The sequence below is a fragment of the Leuciscus leuciscus genome, assembly GCF_965113295.1.
Source record: "Leuciscus leuciscus genome assembly, chromosome: 1".
NCBI classification, from domain to species: Eukaryota; Metazoa; Chordata; class Actinopteri; order Cypriniformes; family Leuciscidae; genus Leuciscus; species Leuciscus leuciscus.
Window position 1 is genome coordinate 37,607,318 of NC_138725.1, and position 22,001 is coordinate 37,629,318.

Consider the following 22,001-nt stretch of genomic DNA (forward strand, 5'->3'; position numbering starts at 1 on the left):
TCCTGCATCTGTCCCAGTGGTTTCTGTTATTATTTAATGTCAACTTAATTACACGCTTCTAGTCTTGTTATGAATTATTCAGCAATTAATGTTATTCAGAACGAAATAACTTTCTCCACCTCTGAAATGACTTTTCAGCTGAAGTCACCAAGCTTATTTTAACCACCCGACACTTTTCATTGTGTATTGAAATGTCATCCCATCCTACATTTTTTTCTCATAAGTACATAAGTAAAAAGGCAAAAAACATTTAATGTTGACTTTAACACCCCAATAATCCAGTTGTGAAAGAGTAGATATTTGCTGATAGTCATTTCATCCATTTTTTATTTTTAAATAACAGCACATTTTTGCCTCATCCTTCCTCTCTCAGCTCGATTTTAAACTTAAAACATCAGCTGTATCATGTTTAATACACATTTTAAAATATTTATCATAAACAAATGGTCTGTAGCTGGAAGATGATTCCCAATTATTTCAGCAAACTTCATAGATGTGTCATCAGCAGTCACATGACCAGCAAAAACAATGATTAATAATATAATATATTTAAGCCCAACATAAACAGTATAGGCATTTATGCTAAACCAACTATATGCATTTTAAATGTATATTTTATAGCTATAATGAAATTGATATTCTATATTAACCCTTAAAAAATCTATTTCAAGCTATTCAAGTAATAATACTCAGAAATTTTTTTTTTCTTAAGAAAATGGTGTTAGCACTAGTAAAATTAAGGGGGAGGGATAAATAATAAATAAATAAAATAATGACAAATACTTATCCAGGTTTTTATTTATTTCCCTAAAATAATTAGAAAAGCCTAAGCTGATCAGCCATTTCATGTGCATAAAATAAAATTACATAGAGACAATGTACAAGTGCCTTTTTCACACACCACTGCACTCAGTTTACTCGCAAAAAAACCCTGCCTGATTCAAACTGAAGTGAAATTACTCAGTTTAGGTGAGTAAAGTGAAATTCTCCATAACTCAGTCTCTATATGAAAATAACAAACGTAATGTCTTTCTTCAGTGCTGAAAAGTTTCTGTTTCAGGTTGAAATTAAAATGGCAAACATTCCAAAAAAAATCTATGGTAGTGTACTTTCCCACCGGCACCATGGTCAGGCCTGAAGCAGAATCAATAGCAGCGGGACAGATTTCACTTCTGATCCCAGCCAGGAACCGATACACTGTATTTCAGAGTAATTTGGATTAATCTCCAGCTGCTTTAATCCCACCCAGCTGGACTCCTACCCAACATGGATTTTATGATATATATGTTAAGTTCATAGCCGACTGGTTCAGTTTCCCCCCCAGCCTGTCTTCTGATAGGTTGGGCTGATGTAACCCTCACCCTGAGTGATTGGCCATCAGTTTGCCTTGAGTCGCTTGATGGCTGCTTCTTGGTTGAGGTCATCTTGCTCTCTCTTGGCACCTCGGCTCGTCTCTTCCAGCTGGCGGCTCGCTCCGGACTCTCCGTTAGACGGAGGCTCACTGCTCTTCTTCATCTCTCTCCTTTCTCTCCTCTCCTCCATCTCTTCAATCTCCTCCGCAAACAATGCCTTCAGAGGCCGAATGAGCCGCGGAAGCATCTGGAAATCTCCAAATCGAATCTGAGAGCACAAGAAAACACCACATCAAACCTTACGTTTGATTCACAATGGAATATTACTTCAACTTTGTTTGTGCAGCATTACTCAACTAAAAAAAAGTGAGGTACAAAAGGAAGAGGAATAAAGGGAAAGAAGGATGAAAGGAAGTAACTAAGGAAAGAATACATTCCTTAGTTACTTCCTTTCAGATTGTAAGAAAGTAAATAAGGAATTAACAACTAAGGAAATAAAAAAGGAAGACAAAGGAAAAATATAAGTGATGTATGAAGTAACTGAGAAAAGGGGGATGCAAGTAAGGAAGGAAATAACTAAGAAAGGAAGGAATGAACGAAGGTGCAGGAAGTAACAGTAGGAAATGAAAAATGTAAGGAAGGATGTAAGGAAATAACTAAGGAAGAAGGAAAATAACTAAGGAAATACGGAAGGAATAATTATACAAATAATGTAGGAAGTAACCAAGAAAGGAAGTAAGGAGGAATATTAGGAAATAAGGAAGGAATGATGTTAGTAATGCAGGAAGTAACAAAGAAAGGAAGCAAGGAGGAATATTAGGAAATAAGGAAGGAATGATGTTAGTAATGCAGGAAGTAACCAAGAAAGGAAGTAAGGAGGAATATTAGGAAATAAGGAAGGAATGATGTTAGTAATGCAGGAAGTAACAAAGAAAGGAAGCAAGGAGGAAGGGATGATGATGATGATGATGATGTAAATAATGCAGGAAGTAACAAAGAAAGGAAGTAAGGAGGAATATTAGGAAGTAAGGAAGGAATGATGTAAGTAATAGAGGAAGTAACTAAGGAAGGAATGATACAAGGAAGTATGGAAGTAATTAAGTCACTAAGGAAGTAAGAACAAAAGGAAGGATGGATTTTAGTTAAGAATTAGTTAGTTATTTGACAGTATGCGTCTCCTCACCCTCATGTGGTCAAACGAGATTCCCACTTTACTGTTGAAGTCGTCGTTGAAGAGAGGGATCTTGGCGTACCGCTGACTGAAGTGATTCAACACGATGAATTCAGCGTTCATCTTCATCCCCATGCCAATAGCCTGAGACGTGGTGCTGGAAACAGATTCAGATTCAAACAAAGATCACTGACACAATCATGCAACTTCATTGGAAGTGAATCTGAATCTGAGCCTCAACTTCAATTTACACAATAAACGCCATTAGAAAAGTCTGCACCATTAGAGTGCTATAATACTGTTTCCCTCACCCAATTCCCATGACTGTTCCCTACAAAGCTCGACACACAAATCTGTAAATGTGTCCATTTCAGCGGATAAAGCTAAACCGAAGCTTCACGGACTTGGACGACCCTCTCCAGCCTCTCAGGCAATCAATTCCTCACTGAAACCCAAATGAACTCCCACAAAATCCCCAATCAATTCCACTCAGAAGTTCTCAGAGTTATTCAGCTGCTCGATTGGAAAAGGCCCCAGGCGTGACACGAGGAGCGGTTCATCCTGAGACACGGCGCTCCAGCGGACGACAAGAAACCCAATCAATGCTCATCTAACAGGAGAATCCCAGAACTTTAAGAGAGAGCCGCTTTAAATGAGTCCTCCATCAGGAAACGCATTATCCTCTGGGAAAGCTGACCACTTTCATTTCAGAAGGTTTTCTCCTCCTGTCTGCGACTGAGTGTTTTTTAGCTCTCAAATCAAAAGATGGTTTATCTTCTTGTCTGTTTTGTTGGTTTGCACTTCCCCAATACAACCTCACTTCCCTCAAGGCAAAAGCTGAAGTGTTCGATAAGAGCTTCTGATTAACACTTGCAATATTAATGGAAGAGAATTCATGCCAAGTTGAAATGCATTGGAACAATGGAAATGGAAATGGTGCCACAATGAAAAGGCAATACCTTTTTACTCATTCAAAAGTACTTTTGAAAGTCTCTTATTCTCAGCAAGGCTGAATTTATTTGATCATAAATACAGTAAAAACTATAATATTGTGAAATATTATTACAATTCAAAATTGAATTTTCAGCATCATTACTCCAGTCTTCAGTGTCACATGATCCTTCAGAAATCATTCTAATATGATGATTTGATGTTCTAGAAACATTTCTGATGATTATCAGTGTTGTAAAACAGTTGTGCTGCTTCATATTTTTACGGAAACAGTGATAACAACGTTAGAAACAAGCTGCTAAAGTTTATTTTGAATAAGATCCCTGACCTGAACAGATGTAGCAGTACATTTGAGCGCTGACAGCTTTATGAATCAGCCAAAATATGATGCAACAGTAAAGAGAGGCTGTTATTGAAGGATGAGTAGTTACAACTATTTCTGAGCCAACAGCCAATGTGAAAAGCCATTTATACGGAACTAAAGAGGGTGTTTTTGCTGCTTTACCTGTAAAACTGGTCAGAATTGATCGTGAAAAAGTCCATTAAGACAGATTTGGTGTTACAGACTTTAACAAACATTATAAAAAAAACACTTGATGTGAGCCTGTAGATCTGAATTTCTCTTATATCTGGATGTGTAATTGAACCTGTGTTCATGTTACCTGTGTCTCTTCTCTAACGCCTCTTCTTCCATCCCATCCTCCAGCGTGGCTTCATGAATCAAAAGTGTGGCATTCTTGCCTGAGAACAAACCAAGAGATGAATCAAACTCTCTCCCCACAGATAAATTACAGCTGACATGCTGTTCCCTCTTTCACCCTATTGTAAAGCACACACAAACATTCACACTCCAACACACACTCCATTTTTTCCCTTTAGAAATCAATCACGAGAACTCCAGCGGCCAAACAAGCGCCGAAACACCAAAGACCTTTCCTAATGAGCCGAGCGGACCGAACCATCTCAGCGTTCGGGAGGGGGAGGGATGAAAACCCACCGGAGCCATTAAAGAGGTTTCTGTGTGATCGATTACATCGCTGATCAAGACAGGAAGCAGCATTTAAACGCAGGCTTCATTCGTATCGAACCGTGAGTCACTATAGAGATTCAGACGCAATTACAGACTCTCTCTCTCTCTACAACCGGACTGATGGCCGTTTAATGACCAGATTCTGAATGACTCAATATTTTGAGGGTTTGTCCAGACTGAGAATTAACCATAAACGTGTAACTATAAACCTAATAGCATGCAAAATGTAACCGTGAATCTTAATGAGTGTGTGTGTGTGTGTGTGTGTGTGTGTGTGTGTGTGTGTGTGTGTGTGTGTGTGTGTGTGTGTGTGTGTGTGTGTGTGTGTGTGTGTGTGTGTGTTAACAAAACTCAAGAAATCTCTCAAGAACATTTTCCGGCTCACATTTCAGCTCAAAATCAATAGAAATCAATTACATTTGTATTAAATGCAAACAAACAAGCAAAAAATAAATAAATAATTTAGGTAACATTTGACTATAAGGTCCTATTTATAGTTAACGTTGGTAAATGTATTAACTATCATTAACAAAGATTAATAAATACTGTAATGTATTGGTCATTGTTAATTGTTTGTTCAGGTCCATTTAACAATATTATCAGATACAACTTTTGATTTGAATGATATATTAGCAAATATTGGCATTAACATTAAGACTAATAAATGCTTTATAAGTTTTTTTTGGTAACACTTTACAATAAGGTTTCATTAGTTATTGTATTAACTAACATGAACTAACAATGAACAATACATTTACTACTGTATTTAACTTTGTTAATGTTAGTTAATAAAAATACAGCTGTTCATTGTTTGTTCATGTTAGTTCACAGTGCACTAACATTAAATTAAACCGTATAGTTAAGTGTTACCGTTTTTTTATTGTTAGTTAATGATAACTAAAATTGAACTATTAATACAGCATGCTGGTACTTTTTTTTTATTTATTACATTTTGATTAGAATTTCAACGGAATCGTCACTGAGGACAATAATTACACACACACACACACACACACACACACACACACACACACACACACACACACACACACACACACACACACACACACACACACACACAACTAAAAATATCAGTGGATTACACGTTCTAAACACTATGACCTTTGAAAGGCCAGTTTTAGTCGATTTGACGTCTTATAAGAATATGATATGGCATGATATGTAATATGTATACACTCATGTGCAAAAGCATCAGCGGTTATAGTGTGTGTGTGGATTTTACCGATATTGGCGACGGCTTCGCAGGGCATGGTGTCTCCAGAGAACACGAGCTGCCAGCCGGACTGATGCGTCAAACTGCAGGCAAACGCGTTCTTACAGTGACGAACATAACACGTCTGAAACTACAGAGAGAGAGAGAGAGAGAGAGAGAGAGAGAGAGAGAGAGAGAGAGAGAGAGAGAGAGATATCACTCTTTAGATCAGTCACAACATAGATCACTCTTTATTATTTATTGATATCACAATCTGTCAGTCTGAGTACAGCTGGGAGATATTTTAAAGAATTATGTATACCGGTAATAGTTTGTTGGTGCTATAAAATGAACAACCATTTTAGATCTTGTGATTGAGATTTTAATGCACTTTTTATACAGCCATTAAGCTTCCTTAAAACCAAAAAGCACATGAAGACAGAAAAAAATATTGTAAATAGCAATAAAGTTTGATTAATCATCACATTGGTGCATATGAATAAATAAAATATCGTTAGTTACTTTTTTAATGTTCTTTTTTGCTTTAAACTTTTTTTTTTTTTTTTCTGTGAAACTGCTGTTTGCTTGAAATTATGATTCCAAAATCAAATTAAATTAAATCAAATAAAACTAATTTGACTAAAAACTAAGAGCAAATGCATAAACATTAAAATATATATTGGGCATAGATAGTGCGCATATATATATATATATATATATATATATATATATATATATATATATATATATATATATATATATATATATATATATATATATATATATAAAATATAATTAGTAACTTTTTAGATGTTCTTTTTTGCATTAAACTATTTTTATTTTTTTATTCTTTGTAACAGCTGTTTGCTTGAAATTATGATTCAAAAACAAAATAAAATAAAACTAATTTAAGAGCAAATGCATAAACATTCAAATATATATTGGGCATAGCCAACAGGACAACACATGTTTTAGCTATATCACAAAAAGGCTCTACAGACCTTGACCAGGTCATTCTTCTTCAGGACAGTCTGAATGAAGGATTTGGTCTTGACTTTGGGGATCTCGGCACCGTCAAACAAAAACTTTGATGGGATAATACTGGAACAAAAACAGAAGCGATAAGTGTCAAGAAACAAACATACGTTTTTTACATTGATAATGTATTTACTGTCACTTGTGAGAATGACAGACGCTCTAACAGAAAGATGGACAGAGATATAGTAAAGTTCGGTCTCGTACTTGATCTGGCTGAGGATCTGCTGGCAGTGGTCGTGGTACTGGTTCAGCCACGTCATGATCTGTACCGGTGCGATCAGGAACACGGGACTGAACGCTTTACCAAGACTCGTCTGCAACACACAAGACCACGGTAACAGTGAAATGACCCATAGCACAAACACAAAATCATACTAAACCCGAAAAATAAAACATGTACATACCAGAGCTCTCTCTCGCTCCAATAACAACTGAATCAAACCCTGCGTGGACGACAAAACACACAGCAATGTCAGCGGAGCGATAAATGGCGAAACACTCGGATATAATATTCCTACTTTTTATACATTAATCTCTCAGCTCTCTATGATTCTGCTCTGGACTAAATTAACTAAATTAATAACTTTTTTACAACAAAAATGAACCATCACTGAGTTTACTTAAGCAGAACTGTGATGCTATTTTCTTCTGGAAACAAACTTTGCTGCATTATTTTCCTGTTATCTCTGTAAAGCTGCTTTGAAACAATCTGTATTGTAAAAAGCGCTATATAAATAAAGCTGACTCGACTCTTAGAGGTTTCTGCAGTTAGATATTTTAGCATAATGATGCTAAACTGTATAACGGATCATTTATTTAATTATTTGGTAAGTATCCATATAATGAGCAGGATAATGTACAGCCTCACCGTGTGATGATCTGCGTGCAGGTGCGACACAAAGATGGTGGAGAGTTTGGAGAGGATCTCGTCCACGTCATTGCCGTAATGACGACACAACTGACCGAACGTTCCCTCCCCACAATCCAACAGCAGCGACTGAGACGGGCTGAGGAGCAGAGATGATGATCAGACACACCTCGGCACTAAATCAACTCCGCTGATATTATGTTATAGCAATAAAACACACTGTGCTACTGTGATTTTACCACAGTTAAGAAGTATTGTTTGGACCAATGTGAACCAGAGGGACTAAAACCAACTTAACCGCGATAAAATAACCATATTTCATGGAAATTGTTTTTAGAAAACATCAATAGCAACATCATAAAATGAATCAATATTGATTAAATAATTCCAGTGACTTGTAGTAACTCTTGCCAATTTTTATTATATTTTTAATTATTCATAGTGTATATTTAAGCAATAAGCCCCTTGAAGCCGTGTTTTACAGTGGATTTAGAACAGCTAAGGGGCGTTGTTGTTAGCTAAAACACCCTAAGCTGTTCTAAATCCACAGTAAAACACGGCTTCAAGGGCCTTATTGCTTTTATAAAACGGTTACTCCATAAAAATCTTCATTTTAATATTTATTTGTATTCCTCCGCCAAGCAATGTAGTTCCAAAGAGGTTGCTAAGCAACACGTGCAGCAACAACGAATCACAAACGGCAGTTGCGCAGTAATACTGATGTAATGCAGTCACAGGGGTGTGTGTGTGTGTGGTAACACTAATGTAATGCGGTCACAGGGGTGTGTGTGTGTGTGTGTAGTAACAGTAACACTAATGTAATGCGGTCACAGGGGTGTGTTTGTTGAGTAATTTACAACGGCTTCGAACGCGGCTCAACCAATCAGAATCAAGGACCGGAACTATCCGTTTTATAAAGAGTCTATATTGTATATGAGAGAGAGAGAGAGAGAGAGAATGAGAGAGAGAGAGATGGATATATAGCGGAGGGTGCAACTAAATGATCATGATTGTGTTGATTAACCAACACAAAATAGTTGTCGTTTTAAAGCTTATAAGCTCGGCTTTACAGTGAATATGGGGAATATGACCATCACTGAACAAGTGCTTTTAAATTTGATGAAATACTGAAGTGCTCTGTTTTCATAGTGTGAAAAAATAACTGTCTCAACTAGCAGAATACAACAAGCATATTTGTTTCAGTTAGAGACCAAACTATGTGTATGTAAAAGTACTGCAGAAGTACGTGTAAACAGAATACGCATGATGCATTTGCGCCACATTTTTGATTGTAACTTCATAGTAAACATTAGTAAATCGCATATATCTATTTAGAGCAGGCGGTCCAAACACAACAAAAGACTGTATGAGAGACATTGACATTAAAGCTACAGGATCGGATCGCGTCGAGATCATGACACTGTTTCTTCACTGTCGTTTGAAAGTTGAACCAATGGAAACTGGATCTCTGGTATAGTGGGACGGGACGATGAGTAGAGAGCGATCACACACTGTTTTACAGCTGGAGCGCTTTTGGATTGGATTGACAATTCTTAATTGAGCGTTCGCTATAGAAGCGCACCGCTGAAACTGTGCTGAAGATCATCACTCATCAACCAGGATCTTATTACTTGCTTATTCTGTGCTTTTATTGTGGCGTTTACAACAGTGAGTAGATCTTATGTTCAGTAAATTTTGTTTGTTTGTTTTTTTGGACCCTTGGTTAATTATGCTTCGAAATAAACGGCTAGTCTAGCTAATCCATTGCATGGCTTGAAGATATTAACACACTCGGAATACGTAACTATGATGTTGTAATGAACGAACTTCATTTTTCCTCGTGTGTCTGCTGCACGTGAGCCGTACACACCTCAAAACTACACACTCTAATGATGATCGTTGATACATATTACCTGATGTTCACTAAAGTGCCACTGACGTTTCTGATCTTCATCGGCAGGGACGAGCCGGTGCCCAAAAACACGATCTCGGGAAACTTCTCACCTTCACCAGCACAGGAAACAAACAAACAAATGCGATAAACATCTGAAAACTGAATTAATTCAGCACATACACCCACTATAAGAGCGTAAAAACTTCATATAGACGAGATCCATCTTTATTATGACCATTACAGAAATCCATTTACTCTTGCAGGATCTGAGGCGTCTGGCAGAGATACAGTAGAGAGAGAGTGGGAAGTGAAGAAAGTTTTACTCTGAGGAAATTAAATGTCAAGCTGTGGAAGTGTTCTTGTCTTTCTGCACTTCTAATTCAATGCTTTCATCCCTCCTTCTCTCACTCTCTCTTTTGGAAAGCTCACCAGATGTGGAGACGGACGCAGCCGCCTGGAACTTTCTGCACTCCTCAACTTCCTCAAGAAAGTTTGGCACTTCGGCGGCTTCCTTCGCAAACTCCTCAGAGTCGCAGGACAGGATGGCATCTCTACACACACACACACACACACACACACACACACACACACACACAAAAGTGCCTCAACTTAGATCAAGATTTATAAGAACTTCCTAAGAGCTGGTTTGTTGAAGCTGTGAAAATGTATTAACTCATAATTATTGCCTTGTTTCACACTATTAACTTGCACAATAAGCTTGTGAACAAAATATTTGAGGTATATGAGGACTACAATTAAACTACAGTAGTAAACATTTGAAGTTTATCAAAAAAGTTCGACAAGACAAGAACGGGTATCGTTCAAAATTCATGTATAACTTTGATGAAAGGTTTTGATCCACTTTAAATGTTGACTACTGTATTTCAGTTGTATCATGTGACACACTGTGGATCATCGACCTGAACTGACCGTTGCCACTCCAGTTTGGGCCGAAGCTGAAACTTGAGCAGACACTCGGCCCTGACGTTGGGAACGCTTAGAGACGCCTGAGGCTCCTGCAACAGAGACAAGAACAGGCATGTTAATAACTGACTGAAGTCACATTGGGCAAACATAGAAAAATACATTAAAATAGTTAATTAAATTAGAAAAATACATCACAAAAAAACATTAAATCAGAAAAAACAACAACATTGAAGTACATTTCATGACAATAAACACTTGACAAATAATATACAGTCGAAATGTTCCTACTGGCAATAATCTAAATCTAACCAAACTGACCTATAACAGAAACTATTTCATATTAAATTAAATTAACAAAATGCATTAAAATGAAATAAAATTAGAAAAAAAAGTTTTTAAACAAATTAAAAAAATAATAAATAAAATTTCCCAATGGAAATGCTTGAAATCTAATAAAAGAAATGACCTGTTAGAGACTATTAAATATTTAATTAAATAAAAATGCATTAAATATGGAATGATCCAATGAATACTTTGGAAATATATTTAAATTATTTATGTACAGAAACTATTTAATTGAAAATGGCAAAAAGTAAATAAAATATATATATATAAAAAAAGTATTAACTGACATGTAATTATATATAAATTTCTTTTCATTTATATATATATATATATATATATATATATATATATGTATATATATATATATATATATATGAAAATAAGAATTTTAAAAATCTAAATTAAACTGACCTGTAACAGAATATTTAATTGGAAATGTAAAAAAGATGAAAGTAAATATTAATTGTTAAAATTACTGACTGTACTTAACTGAAAAAAAAAAAATATATATAAATAAAATAGAACAAAAATTATACATTTAAAAAATAAAACATGACAAAAAAAAGTTGCCAATGATCTATTTGACATGCAATATTTGAGTAGAAATTAGCATCAAACATAACTTTAAAACATATATATATAACAAAAAAAAATGGGTTACACTTTATTTTAAGGTGTCCTTGTTACAGTGTACACATTTAAGTATATAATATATTATAGTATAATAAACTTAATAGTATATTAAGTACTGTATGTACTTGCTATAGGGTTAGGGAAGGATTGGGGTTTGGTTTAGTTGCATGTAATTATGCATAATTTATAGTTATTACTATAGTAAATACACGTAACATGTAACAAGGACACTGTAAAATGAAGTGTTACCAAAAACCACAAAAGATCCCTGAAACAGGAACAGTTAATGTGAAATCTAACAGATGACTGTCTGATCTCATCTCATAACTCTCGAGCACTAAGAGTGTGTGTTGCTGTACTTTGCTCTTGTAGAGTTTGAGCTGAGGGAAGATCTCGGGATGGATGAGGTTGAGCTGCGTCTGGAGTTTGAGACTGCGGGCGTTGTGAGGCGTGAACGTCTGCTCGTTCATCACCAGATGCTCCGTGCTGCTGGGAAATCTGAGACACAACAGACCCGTCACCACACACACACACACACACACGATGAGATCCCTGTGATCACTGGAGTCCAGCTGTACCTCTCCATCCAACTCTTGTACTGATCCGTGTTCAACACAGACTCCGGCGTCATGTGGACCACGAGAGCCGCCGAGTCCTCAGATCCGCCGCTCTGATACCTGCACACACACACACACACACACACACACACACACACACACACACGTGACACTGTTAGATGTATATGGAGAGAAAGTGGGCCTCATGTGTCTCTATAGGGGCTTTCGCACTGGGTAGTTGTAAGAACTAGCCACCAGGGTGGTTCCCCGAGAACTAATGGTTCCCATAAGAACATTTTCCTGGTTGCACCGCCAGTAGGAACTCTGAAGTGACACAAACATGTGTTCATTAGTTTAGGATCTGTCTAACAGTCCTGTCTAATACGTTATTAGATAGAACTGTTATACATAGAAAGTAGACAGTAATGAATAGTTATTAGCGTATGTCGTGTGGTTGACATCCAGTGTTGCTGAGCAGAAATACATGATCATGTTTGGCTTGGTCTCCTCAAATTTGCGTTGGTTTTCTCCTCAGTGTAAAAATGAAGAGGCCCATCTATTACTGTTTTCCATGTTCGTAGAGTTAGTTTCTGGAGTAAATATATAGGCTATAATCTGTGTGTTTACACAGCTTTTTAAAAACTGCAGGTGTGTGTGTTTTGCGTGCGTTCGGCCAATCAGCGAACACTAACGTCACGGATAGTTCCTATAGTGCTGGTTTAGACCGACTCTGAAGTAGGAGCTAAATTAATTCCTCCAAAAGGTGTTCCTAGAACTAAGGAAGGGCCGTGAGAGAACGGCGCGAGGCCGGTGGCGTGATTGCTAATGAGTAATGAGCGACACCTGCGCGACGCACCGGTCTCGTATCTCTCACGTAGGAGTGGAAGCATAAAGGAGGAGCGACGACAGTGGAGATCGAGAGAGGAACAGGCCTGGATTTTATTTGATGTTTATGTTTTATTTGATGTGACAGCAGTCGTCTGTGAGGGACTGCTGTCTTTTACTTTCGTTTTTGTATTTGTTTTATTTTTGGCATTAAAATGTGTTTGAATGTTTGCCGGTTCCCGCCTCCTCCTTCCCACAACATTTAACCTTGTTACACTGTGATACACGGCAAAATCCGGGCACTTCCGCCAATAGTTCTAGGAACTAAGAAAAGGTTCCTCCAGTGCGAAAGCCCCTCATGGGAGACGTTTCTTCACCTTTGTAAGACATGATTGGTGCAGAGCGGCTGAATGAAGTCTTCTGACGGACAGTCGACCACGATGAACACAGGTCCGGGATCAGCCGGAGTGCACAGCTCCTCCGGTCGGATCTGAAACACACACTGCACAGTCAGAACAACCAGATCCAAAGTCTTCAGATCAACACTGGAGTGTCTCGACGCTACAGATGTTCAGAAACACCTGTGCAGAACTGAAGAATCACCTCTTTTCCATCGTGTGTGACAGTTTTCCCAGCTTTCAGAGCCTCAATTATGGGCCCGATGGCTGCTGTTCCCCTACAGGTAAAGAAAACAAGTATATGTTCATATTTAGGGATGCATGATATATCAGCCACCATATCGGTATCGGCCGATATATGTGCATTTTTAAAGTCATCGTTATCGGTCTGATAAGAAAATTCGGCCGATATATTAAAGCCGATAAGTAATGGATTATTTCCTTCAGCTGAGACACTTCAGATGTGCCATGATGGTTTTGAATTGCTTGAAATATGATTGGAATCACTCCAAAAAGGAAAATACAGTTAATGTGCCGGCTGTCATATCGGCTACATAAAATTATAATGAGGATATTATAATTGTGTGTTTGGGACGTGGCTTTTAATGGAGAGACTTTTGTTTTTGTAATCAGGCTCTCAAAAATTATATAAAAATTATGATTTAGATTTATTGGCCAAAATATCGGTTATCGGCTTTCAAATATATAAAGAATTATTGGTATCGGCCAAAATGTTCATATCGGTGCATCACATGTGTGTTATATTTCCGTCCTGAACACACAACTGATCAGATACTCACACCGGCAGACCCATCTCTTTAGCTTTCAGTACCAGAAAGTTCCCTTTCTTGGAGTGTAACTGAAGAAACATTACATGGAAAATAAGCTATTAGACACAGTATGATTGTAAAAGGTGAAAAGATACATGAAGTTATTATAATTATTAATTTGATCATATTGATTACAGATTATTTCTGCTGACCTTACACACGTAGGCCACCACGAGAGATGGATCTCTGGTGATATTTCCTTTGCCTTCTGTGAAGAAAAAAACAATCATATTTCTGATTAAACACATTAGTGCCACTCTCTTTCAGTGCACTTCAAAACAGCCACAAATTATGAATATGATGCACATGTGACATGCAAACTGAGTTTTAAATGAGACATGTTTGTTTAAAGGTTTGCTGGATAAAACAAGTTTAGATTATTTTTTTCTTTTATTTTTTTTTCACAAATGCAATGGAAAATATTATTTTAATCACTTTATTATTATTGGAGAAAATATAAAATAACAATATAACTGGCGAAATGGAACTTAGATTGAAAATATTTCTTTTTAAATTGAACAAAAATGTTATATTTAAAATACAATTTTACAATAAGTATATTATAATTATATTAGACAATAATAATGGACAAACTTTTTTTTTTTTCAAATGATCAACAAACAATGTAGTTCAAATCCAATAAACACTTATTTTACTTATAATACTTTTAAATAAAGCAATATATTAAATAAAATTCTAATTTTCACAGCATTAATCTACTTTAAGTTTGTGAGTTTAAGTCTACCTTTAATCTACATAGTTTGTGACTCATTTAAAACAAATTGTATTCGGTTTCATTTCTAATTTATTTTGTAAGGAAAAAGTAATTTTCAGTGAATATACAAGACTTCTGATTCATTAGCCACTAGAGGTAAATAAGTGGAACAGGGACGGGCGACGGGTCCTGCAGAGTTCAGCTTCAACCCTGATAAACTGAAGCCTTAGGCTGTGTCCGAAATCACCCCCTATACCCTTAAATAGGGCATTATTTGAGGGAACAGCCATTTGTAGTGGTGTTTGAACCCATAGTGGACCTTATCGAGTGCACTCATTCAATCCCATAATGCACCGCAATAACGAGTGTACCACTGATGCATACGCTACATCCAGCAGCTCATAAACCGGTGCTTTGTGTGTGTGTGTGTGTGTGTGTGTGTGTGTGTGTGTGTGTGTGTGTGTGTGTGTGTGTGTGTGTGTGTGTGTGTGTGTGTGTCTTGCCTGGACTGGGTGATCTTCTGCTGGCGTTCAGACTCTGACTCTCCTCCAGGTCCTCCTGTCTCCTGAGCGCCCCCTTCTGACCGCTGTTAGGACTGCAGCTGCGCACCGAACCTGGGGAACGTCTGCCGTCCTCGACCTTGCGCTCGGCTACACTCACACACGGAGAGAGAGAGAGAGAGAAAGAGAGAGAGGGATCCTTTACATGTGAAGGGTTTTTAAATGTTCAGAACAGTGTATGATGAGGCGACACTCACAGAAGAGAGGAACTTGACTGACGGTCATCGTGTTGTCTTTATGCTGAGGTTCAGTGTACGGCCTGACAGCTGCAAAACAAAGATTTTAGTATCATTTATATACTATTTATATAAAAAAATTAAATTAGCTTTTATAGTTTCTACTCTCTAGTTTCAGTTTTCATTTTAGATTAAGTTTTAGTCATTTTAATTCGTTTTTGGTTTTCTTGATTTCATTTATTTTCATCTCTTTTTAGTTTTAGCGCATTTACTTTACTTTTACACTATTAGTAGTACTTCAACAACTTAAAGGGTCATGACACCCTAATCCAAAATTTCTGAGATTTTAACAGAGGTATATGTGTTGAACACCATTGAAGACAATGAATCTGTTAGATTTAATAGTAGGGGGAAAATGGTTAAATATTAGTTTTTATACGCTATTTTCGTCTTCCGTGTTTAAAATCTTCATCGTGTCCACGTCACAGAGCACGATAGTACTTTGATGACTCATCGGTGTCTCATAATTATTAATGAGACTGAGTTTTTTTTTATCCAATGAGAAGACACTGCCTCTTAATTATTCATGACACCACGTGGATCTTTCCAATGACAGACATGTCAAACTATGATACCGCGTAGTAGATGAGAGAAGTAATGATGGGACGCGCGTTTGTTTTCGTGGTGCAAAAGTTCCAGTGCATCTTTCCCCGCGATGCCGCCAGGGCTAGACTCCGGCCATCAACCACAGACACATCTAAACAATGTGTGTGTAGCAACCACTCAACTGGAGAATGGTGGACTTCGGCCTTGTACAGCAATGCAGGTTTCGTCTTGCGAGTGATGCGGTCCCGAGGACTTTTCTATCGCTTCAGAGGTGTGTGTGTGTGTGTGTGTGTGTGTGTGTGTGTGTGTGTGTGTGTGTGCGCGTGTCTAAAATGTAACCCTGACCGTTTTACTTGCCTTTTGTTAAATAATCACTCGTTATTAAAATGTAGATATTTCGATAATACCTCAATTGTATGGAACGTATGCTTAATTTGTGCACATTTCTATGTCACTGTCCATCTTTATTATGTGGGTTTAGGGGGCGCGGCTATGTACGGAACGTTGTTGTTTTTTTTAAGCGGAATAATTTTCAAATATATGCATTTATAGTGTGTATATAAACAAATATATATTTTATAATGACATAATTATACATATACATGTGCATTTATATGTTTTAAATAAAATTATAATTACTGTAGGCTAATATATGTAGCAGGGCATTCAGTTACTTTTGAAAGGACAAAAATAAGGTGTCAGTGTATTTCATTAGACTTTAACTTTGTCAGCTATAAAAAAATCTAGCATTTCCTCACGTTTTACCACTGATTTTTAGTGACAGTCGATATGCATGCATGGGCCACTGGCGATGACAGTTTCCACCCTCCCCTCTCCCCTGCCCTGCCGTGCCACACCCACTCCCCTCCCTTCTTCTCACAGCCACCACGCCCAATTAAGTTGCATTTTTCAATTTTCGAGCTAGACTTGAGCTGAAAGAGGGGGGTGTCATGACCCTTTAAAGCTGCAGTGTGTGACTTTTAGCAGCATCTAGTGGTGAGGTTTTGAATTGCACCCAACAGAAGTTACAGTGGCTAACAGGAAGTGATGTCATCGTCTGAGACAGAGTAGCCAGCTAAGCAATGAGGTTTCTTTACAAAGATAAATTAAGAAATGATGTTTACTTGATTATTCAGTAAAACTATATGTTATTGCGAATATTATTGTTACTTGTTCATCATTGTGTCAGTGTTTTATTCGCTGACTTTAGCTTTAGCTTCCTTGCACGAAAAACAACAGTGACGAAATGTGTTCGTCCATTCAGGGCTCCTGTATAAACATGTCGATGTAAGGGGACCCGCGGTGTGTGTAGATAGAAACGGCTCATTCTAAGGAAATAAAAACATAACGGTTCATTAAGAATGGTCTTTATACGCCACTGAAAACATAGTTATGTATATGCTATTGCATTTCTGTCAACAGATCCTCCTAAATATTACACAGTGCACCTTTAAAACTAAAACAAAAAACTGTTGCAAAAAAAACCCCTGAAGAACTTGTTCATCTGACATTTATATTTATATTTTATTTCAGCTCTATTTAAAGCTTATGTTATTTTAGTAAACTATAACAGCACTGCATATATAACTGATATGAGAAGATAGAGGAGAATGATAACGGTGGACTTTACCAAGTTTAATGTCTTCCAGCGGTCCTGAAAACACTCGTATGGCCTGTAAATATTTCTCCTAAAACAACAGAACAACACAGTTCAGTCAAACACCACCAGAAAACTCATAAAAATATCCAAACGGACACAAAGATCTGCCTAAACGCACCAGCTGTGGCGGTCCTGACAGGACACACTGAGGGACTCCCGTGTCTTTGAGGGTCAGGATCATCCCTGCAAAGCACAAAACACAGAGTCATGAACCTGTCAAACACAGAGCAGAGCATCTGATCTTAGTCTTTACATGCCAATGCAAAACTCTGCAAATAGCTACAAGAAAATAGTGTGGATCTGGGGGCGTATTACAGAACCCTTCTATCTTTAAGTCTTAAGTTAAGATCTGACAAGTTAATTTAGGATTTTTCACAAATTTGTGTTACAGAAGCACATCTTATGTTGATTTAGGATTCTTATCCTATCTTACAAAATCTCATATTATCTGTAGCTAGGGAATCTTAAACCCCTCCATCGAGTTCGGTAATCAACTCTCAGGTCTGTTACCAAGCAACCAACGACACGCAAACAGCTGCTGTGAAGTAAAACGGGAAAACTCAGATAATAGAAATAACTGAGATTAAAATGGAGAAACAAAATAAGTGGTGCTTTTCCTCAAGTAAAGTTTTGATAAGCCTGGTAGAAAAGGCAAAGCCTAATCCCTTTATTTCACAGGAGTCTGTAATTATTCGTCGGAGTTTTGTTGTCAAAGTGCAGCACATCATTTGGGTGTTCACAGTGTCTTTCCACCATCAAACATCACTGTTCTTCATCTTATATCATTGATAAATGTGATGCCATTCCCAGACAGGGCTATTATTATGCGATTTTTATAGTTGGCTTTCAAATAATTTTGAAATTAGGACACCAGTGGGGTTGTCCTAAAGTTAAGACAGTTTTTAGGATTTGTTGTGGAGTTAGGATGCTTCTGTAATGCCAAGATTATGGACTTAAGAAATGTGACAATGTCATTTTATAATAGCTGTCCTAACTGGAATTGCCATGGTTACCAAACAGATAAGATAGGATCTTCTAAAGTTGGGATCTTTCTGTAATGCGCCCCCTGAAGAAGATACAAACTGGAAAAGATGAAGAAAAAAAAACCCAGAATGAAATGCTAAAGCACCTGATAAACCGCCAACCGTGTCCCAGCTCATCCTGGTGAGGAAGATGTTGTCCAAGCGAGCAATTTTCATTCTGGATACACAGTCAAAACACAAAAACATGGCGTGTATTTACGACACAGAAGAGTGTCATTACGTCATGTCACAATGAATCTGCAGTGTTAGTTGATCTCTTACTTGTGTTCCTGCATCAGTCTCTGAGTTCCTTCACCACAGTTGAACAGATACCTGCATATCAAACACATGCTTCACTGTTACAGAAATACAGGTGGCGTAACATTTTATGCTCAATTTCCCTAATAATTCACCAATAAACACTAGATACGGCTTAGGTGCTCAGAGGTTCATGTATATTCAAATATAAATGTAAGTGAAAATATAAAAATACATTTATATATTCCTTTAGTAGATGCTTTTATCCAAGGCACCTCAATATATGATGAATCAAAGTTTCATAGCTTTTATTTGTGATTACTCTTTACCAGTCTCTTATAAGGGAATTTCTGTAAATGTTGTTTTTAAATGAAAGATAAGTAATTATATAAATACTCAAATAAATAAAGTCAAATAATAATCAAATAAAGTTTGAGATTACATTTATACCGGGATTATATATTTAGTATTTATAGGTAGCACTGTGATTTTTTTCTAAAACATTTATGTAATTTTACATTTATAATTCATCAACTAATGAACTCAGATAATGTTATATTAGATAAAGTTTAAATAGTAAAACATTTTGAAATATCGTGATATATTTTAAAGCATGTATTCAAAATTTCTATTCATATAATTTTGTTTATTCAAATAATATTTGTATAAAAGTATATCATGCATATGTACATAAATAAACTAATGATTTGTTTAACATTACACAATGCAACAATGTTTGCTGTGCTTTTATAAGTAACATTTTATAATGGCTCTTATTTTTATTAAAACATTTAAAATCATTCCTCATTCAAATCAATATAATAATACATTTCCTTGAGTCATACTTATGTTTATAAACTACTGATTTAAGCATTCCATTCCATATTGTGCTAATGTTTGTTAATGTTATTTGAAACTTATGTAATGTTACCTTTATTTACATTTTTAAAACATTTATTACGTTTTTTTTTTTTTTTATGTTTTACTGTACACCAACTACTGATGTATTAATGTAATGATGATTATTGTTGAGTGCTGTTATATAGTGTGATGTTTGACCCTCATGACAGATTCTGTGTCACGTGACACTGCATGATGTCGCGTGAGACTCACCTGTTATACTCGGAGAAGACGTACAGCGACGCGCCGTTATCGCGACTCCCCGCGCCCGCGACCTGCACGTACACGGTGGACGGCCCGTGCAGCTCGCCCTGCCTGCGACTGTCCCTCGTCTTCACATGTCTCCGCGTGTCTTTCAGTGGTCTGGTCTTCCCGGAGGAGTGTGTGTCCATCAGAGTCTCTTCAGCGGCTCTCAGACTCAGGGCTCGGTGTGTGTGTGTGAGGAAAGAGCCGCGGAGACGCGCGAGCATAATAAACACCGCGAGCGCCTACGAGGAGAGGCTCATAATATCAGATCAATAAAGATAAAAGAATATCCCGAGAATGCTCTGTTTGTTTCTGTACAGCACAGCAGTTTGAAGGACTCACTCACACATGTGTGTATTGATGCTGCTGGACGCGCTTCCGGCGCGTGATGATGACGTCTGGACTAGAAATAGAATCAGTGGAATGACGCGAAAATACAAAGTTAAGGAAATTCATTATAAAATCCTTCATAAAATCTATCCAGTTAACTCATCCATTTCTAAATATTCTGATATTGATGAGACTTGCTCTTTTTGTGGTTTTGTTGTCACCCATTTATTTTGTGAATGTAATGTAACCCGATTGTTAAGTCTGACGTCACGCGTGACGTTTAGCCTTTTCCGGGTCCAAGCGCTCCTCTCGTCCAGAAATAACAATGGTGGAACCTGTAAATTTATTTACGATCACGTCCTTCTTAGTGAGGCACCCTTGGCGGTCAAAAAGGGTTTAAATTCCTTTAACACCAACAGAGTGGTTAGTGAAGCTCATCACTCAGGTGGCATAATTAAGGGTAGATTCCAGGCATCAATGAAAAAGAAGATTTACGAGGTTGAAGTGAGTTAGCTCGGGACACGGGACACAGCACTGCGGCATTGTAAAAACACTCAATAATAACCAAAACACTAGCGAAAGCGGTAGGTAGGTAGAGAGGACCTGGACTTTGGACCCGGAAAGAGTATTATCGGAGAGTGGTTACGTCACGACTTAACAACCGAATAGATTTTGGTCTGAATTAAGTGCTTTTGTTTTTGGCCCTACAAATGTGACCCACACCTTCATTCTCAAAGAGGTTATCTTTTATTATGAAAATCCAAAGCTGATATCCCTTGAGCATGTTGTTAATTTCCTTATCTTGTATGCTAAATTCTTCATCCACAAGCAAAAATGGCTTAAGTCTCCTTTGAGCTTCCCTCATTTTCTTGCTGACCTTAATTCTCTTATTTCATCCCTTAGACTTTTATATAACAAAAAAAGTGCAACATTTTTGATGCATTATGATGATTTATTCAAAGATATGACTTAACCTTGTTATGCTTTTCTTTTCCTTTTTGTATGTATAATTACATAATGTGCTGTATGCAAACCCAGGATATTTTTTTTGTATCATTTTGTTCATTGTAAGAGATATAACCTTGCTTCACTTCCCTGAACTTGTAATTATGTGTAAGTTTTGCAATAAAAAAAATAATAATAAAATGACGCGAAAATATTTTAGACATTAATATAAAAGTACTAGTATCGATCTGATATCAACCAAATCTGTAACTTTTGTCAGACTCTTGTACATTTATTTTGTCACTGTAATTTTACTACATTATTTTCTGGAAATGTTCTCCACTTATGTGATTGATTATTTGTACTCTCAGTTTTCATTATATTGGGAAAAAATGTTTTGATAATACTTTAAAAAAAAATTAAAAAAAGAGAGAGAGAGAATTGGTTTCTTAAAGGGATAGTTCACCCAAAAATGTTAATTCTGTCATAATTTATTTACTCACCCTCATGTCGTTCCAAACCTGTAAGAAGTTCCTTCTTCTGCTGAACAC

The 22,001-nt window shown here is 36.9% G+C and overlaps 1 protein-coding gene across 2 annotated transcripts; it reads right to left on the reverse strand.

Moving 5' to 3' along the window:
• Positions 1-783: 783 nt before the first annotated feature.
• Positions 784-20,568, reverse strand: LOC309506786 (zinc phosphodiesterase ELAC protein 2-like). Of its 2 annotated transcripts, none has more exons than XM_082180761.1 (24): positions 20,143-20,568; positions 19,054-19,104; positions 18,879-18,949; positions 17,868-17,932; positions 17,720-17,777; positions 15,505-15,573; positions 15,251-15,397; positions 14,185-14,240; positions 14,003-14,061; positions 13,408-13,480; positions 13,182-13,294; positions 12,001-12,099; positions 11,782-11,920; positions 10,448-10,533; positions 9,947-10,068; positions 9,537-9,627; positions 7,624-7,762; positions 7,160-7,198; positions 6,960-7,069; positions 6,719-6,818; positions 5,748-5,868; positions 4,137-4,215; positions 2,536-2,680; positions 784-1,620 (listed from the first exon to the last, which is right to left on the reverse strand). In XM_082180761.1, the coding sequence occupies exons 1-24, from the start codon at positions 20,397-20,399 to the stop codon at positions 1,378-1,380; spliced, it is 2,532 nt and encodes an 843-aa protein (XP_082036887.1). In that variant the 5' UTR covers positions 20,400-20,568; the 3' UTR covers positions 784-1,377. The 2 variants fall into 2 exon arrangements, with proteins under 2 accessions (XP_082036887.1, XP_082036886.1); XM_082180760.1 differs by having other exon boundaries at positions 9,537-9,629; positions 9,943-10,068.
• Positions 20,569-22,001: the final 1,433 nt, after the last annotated feature.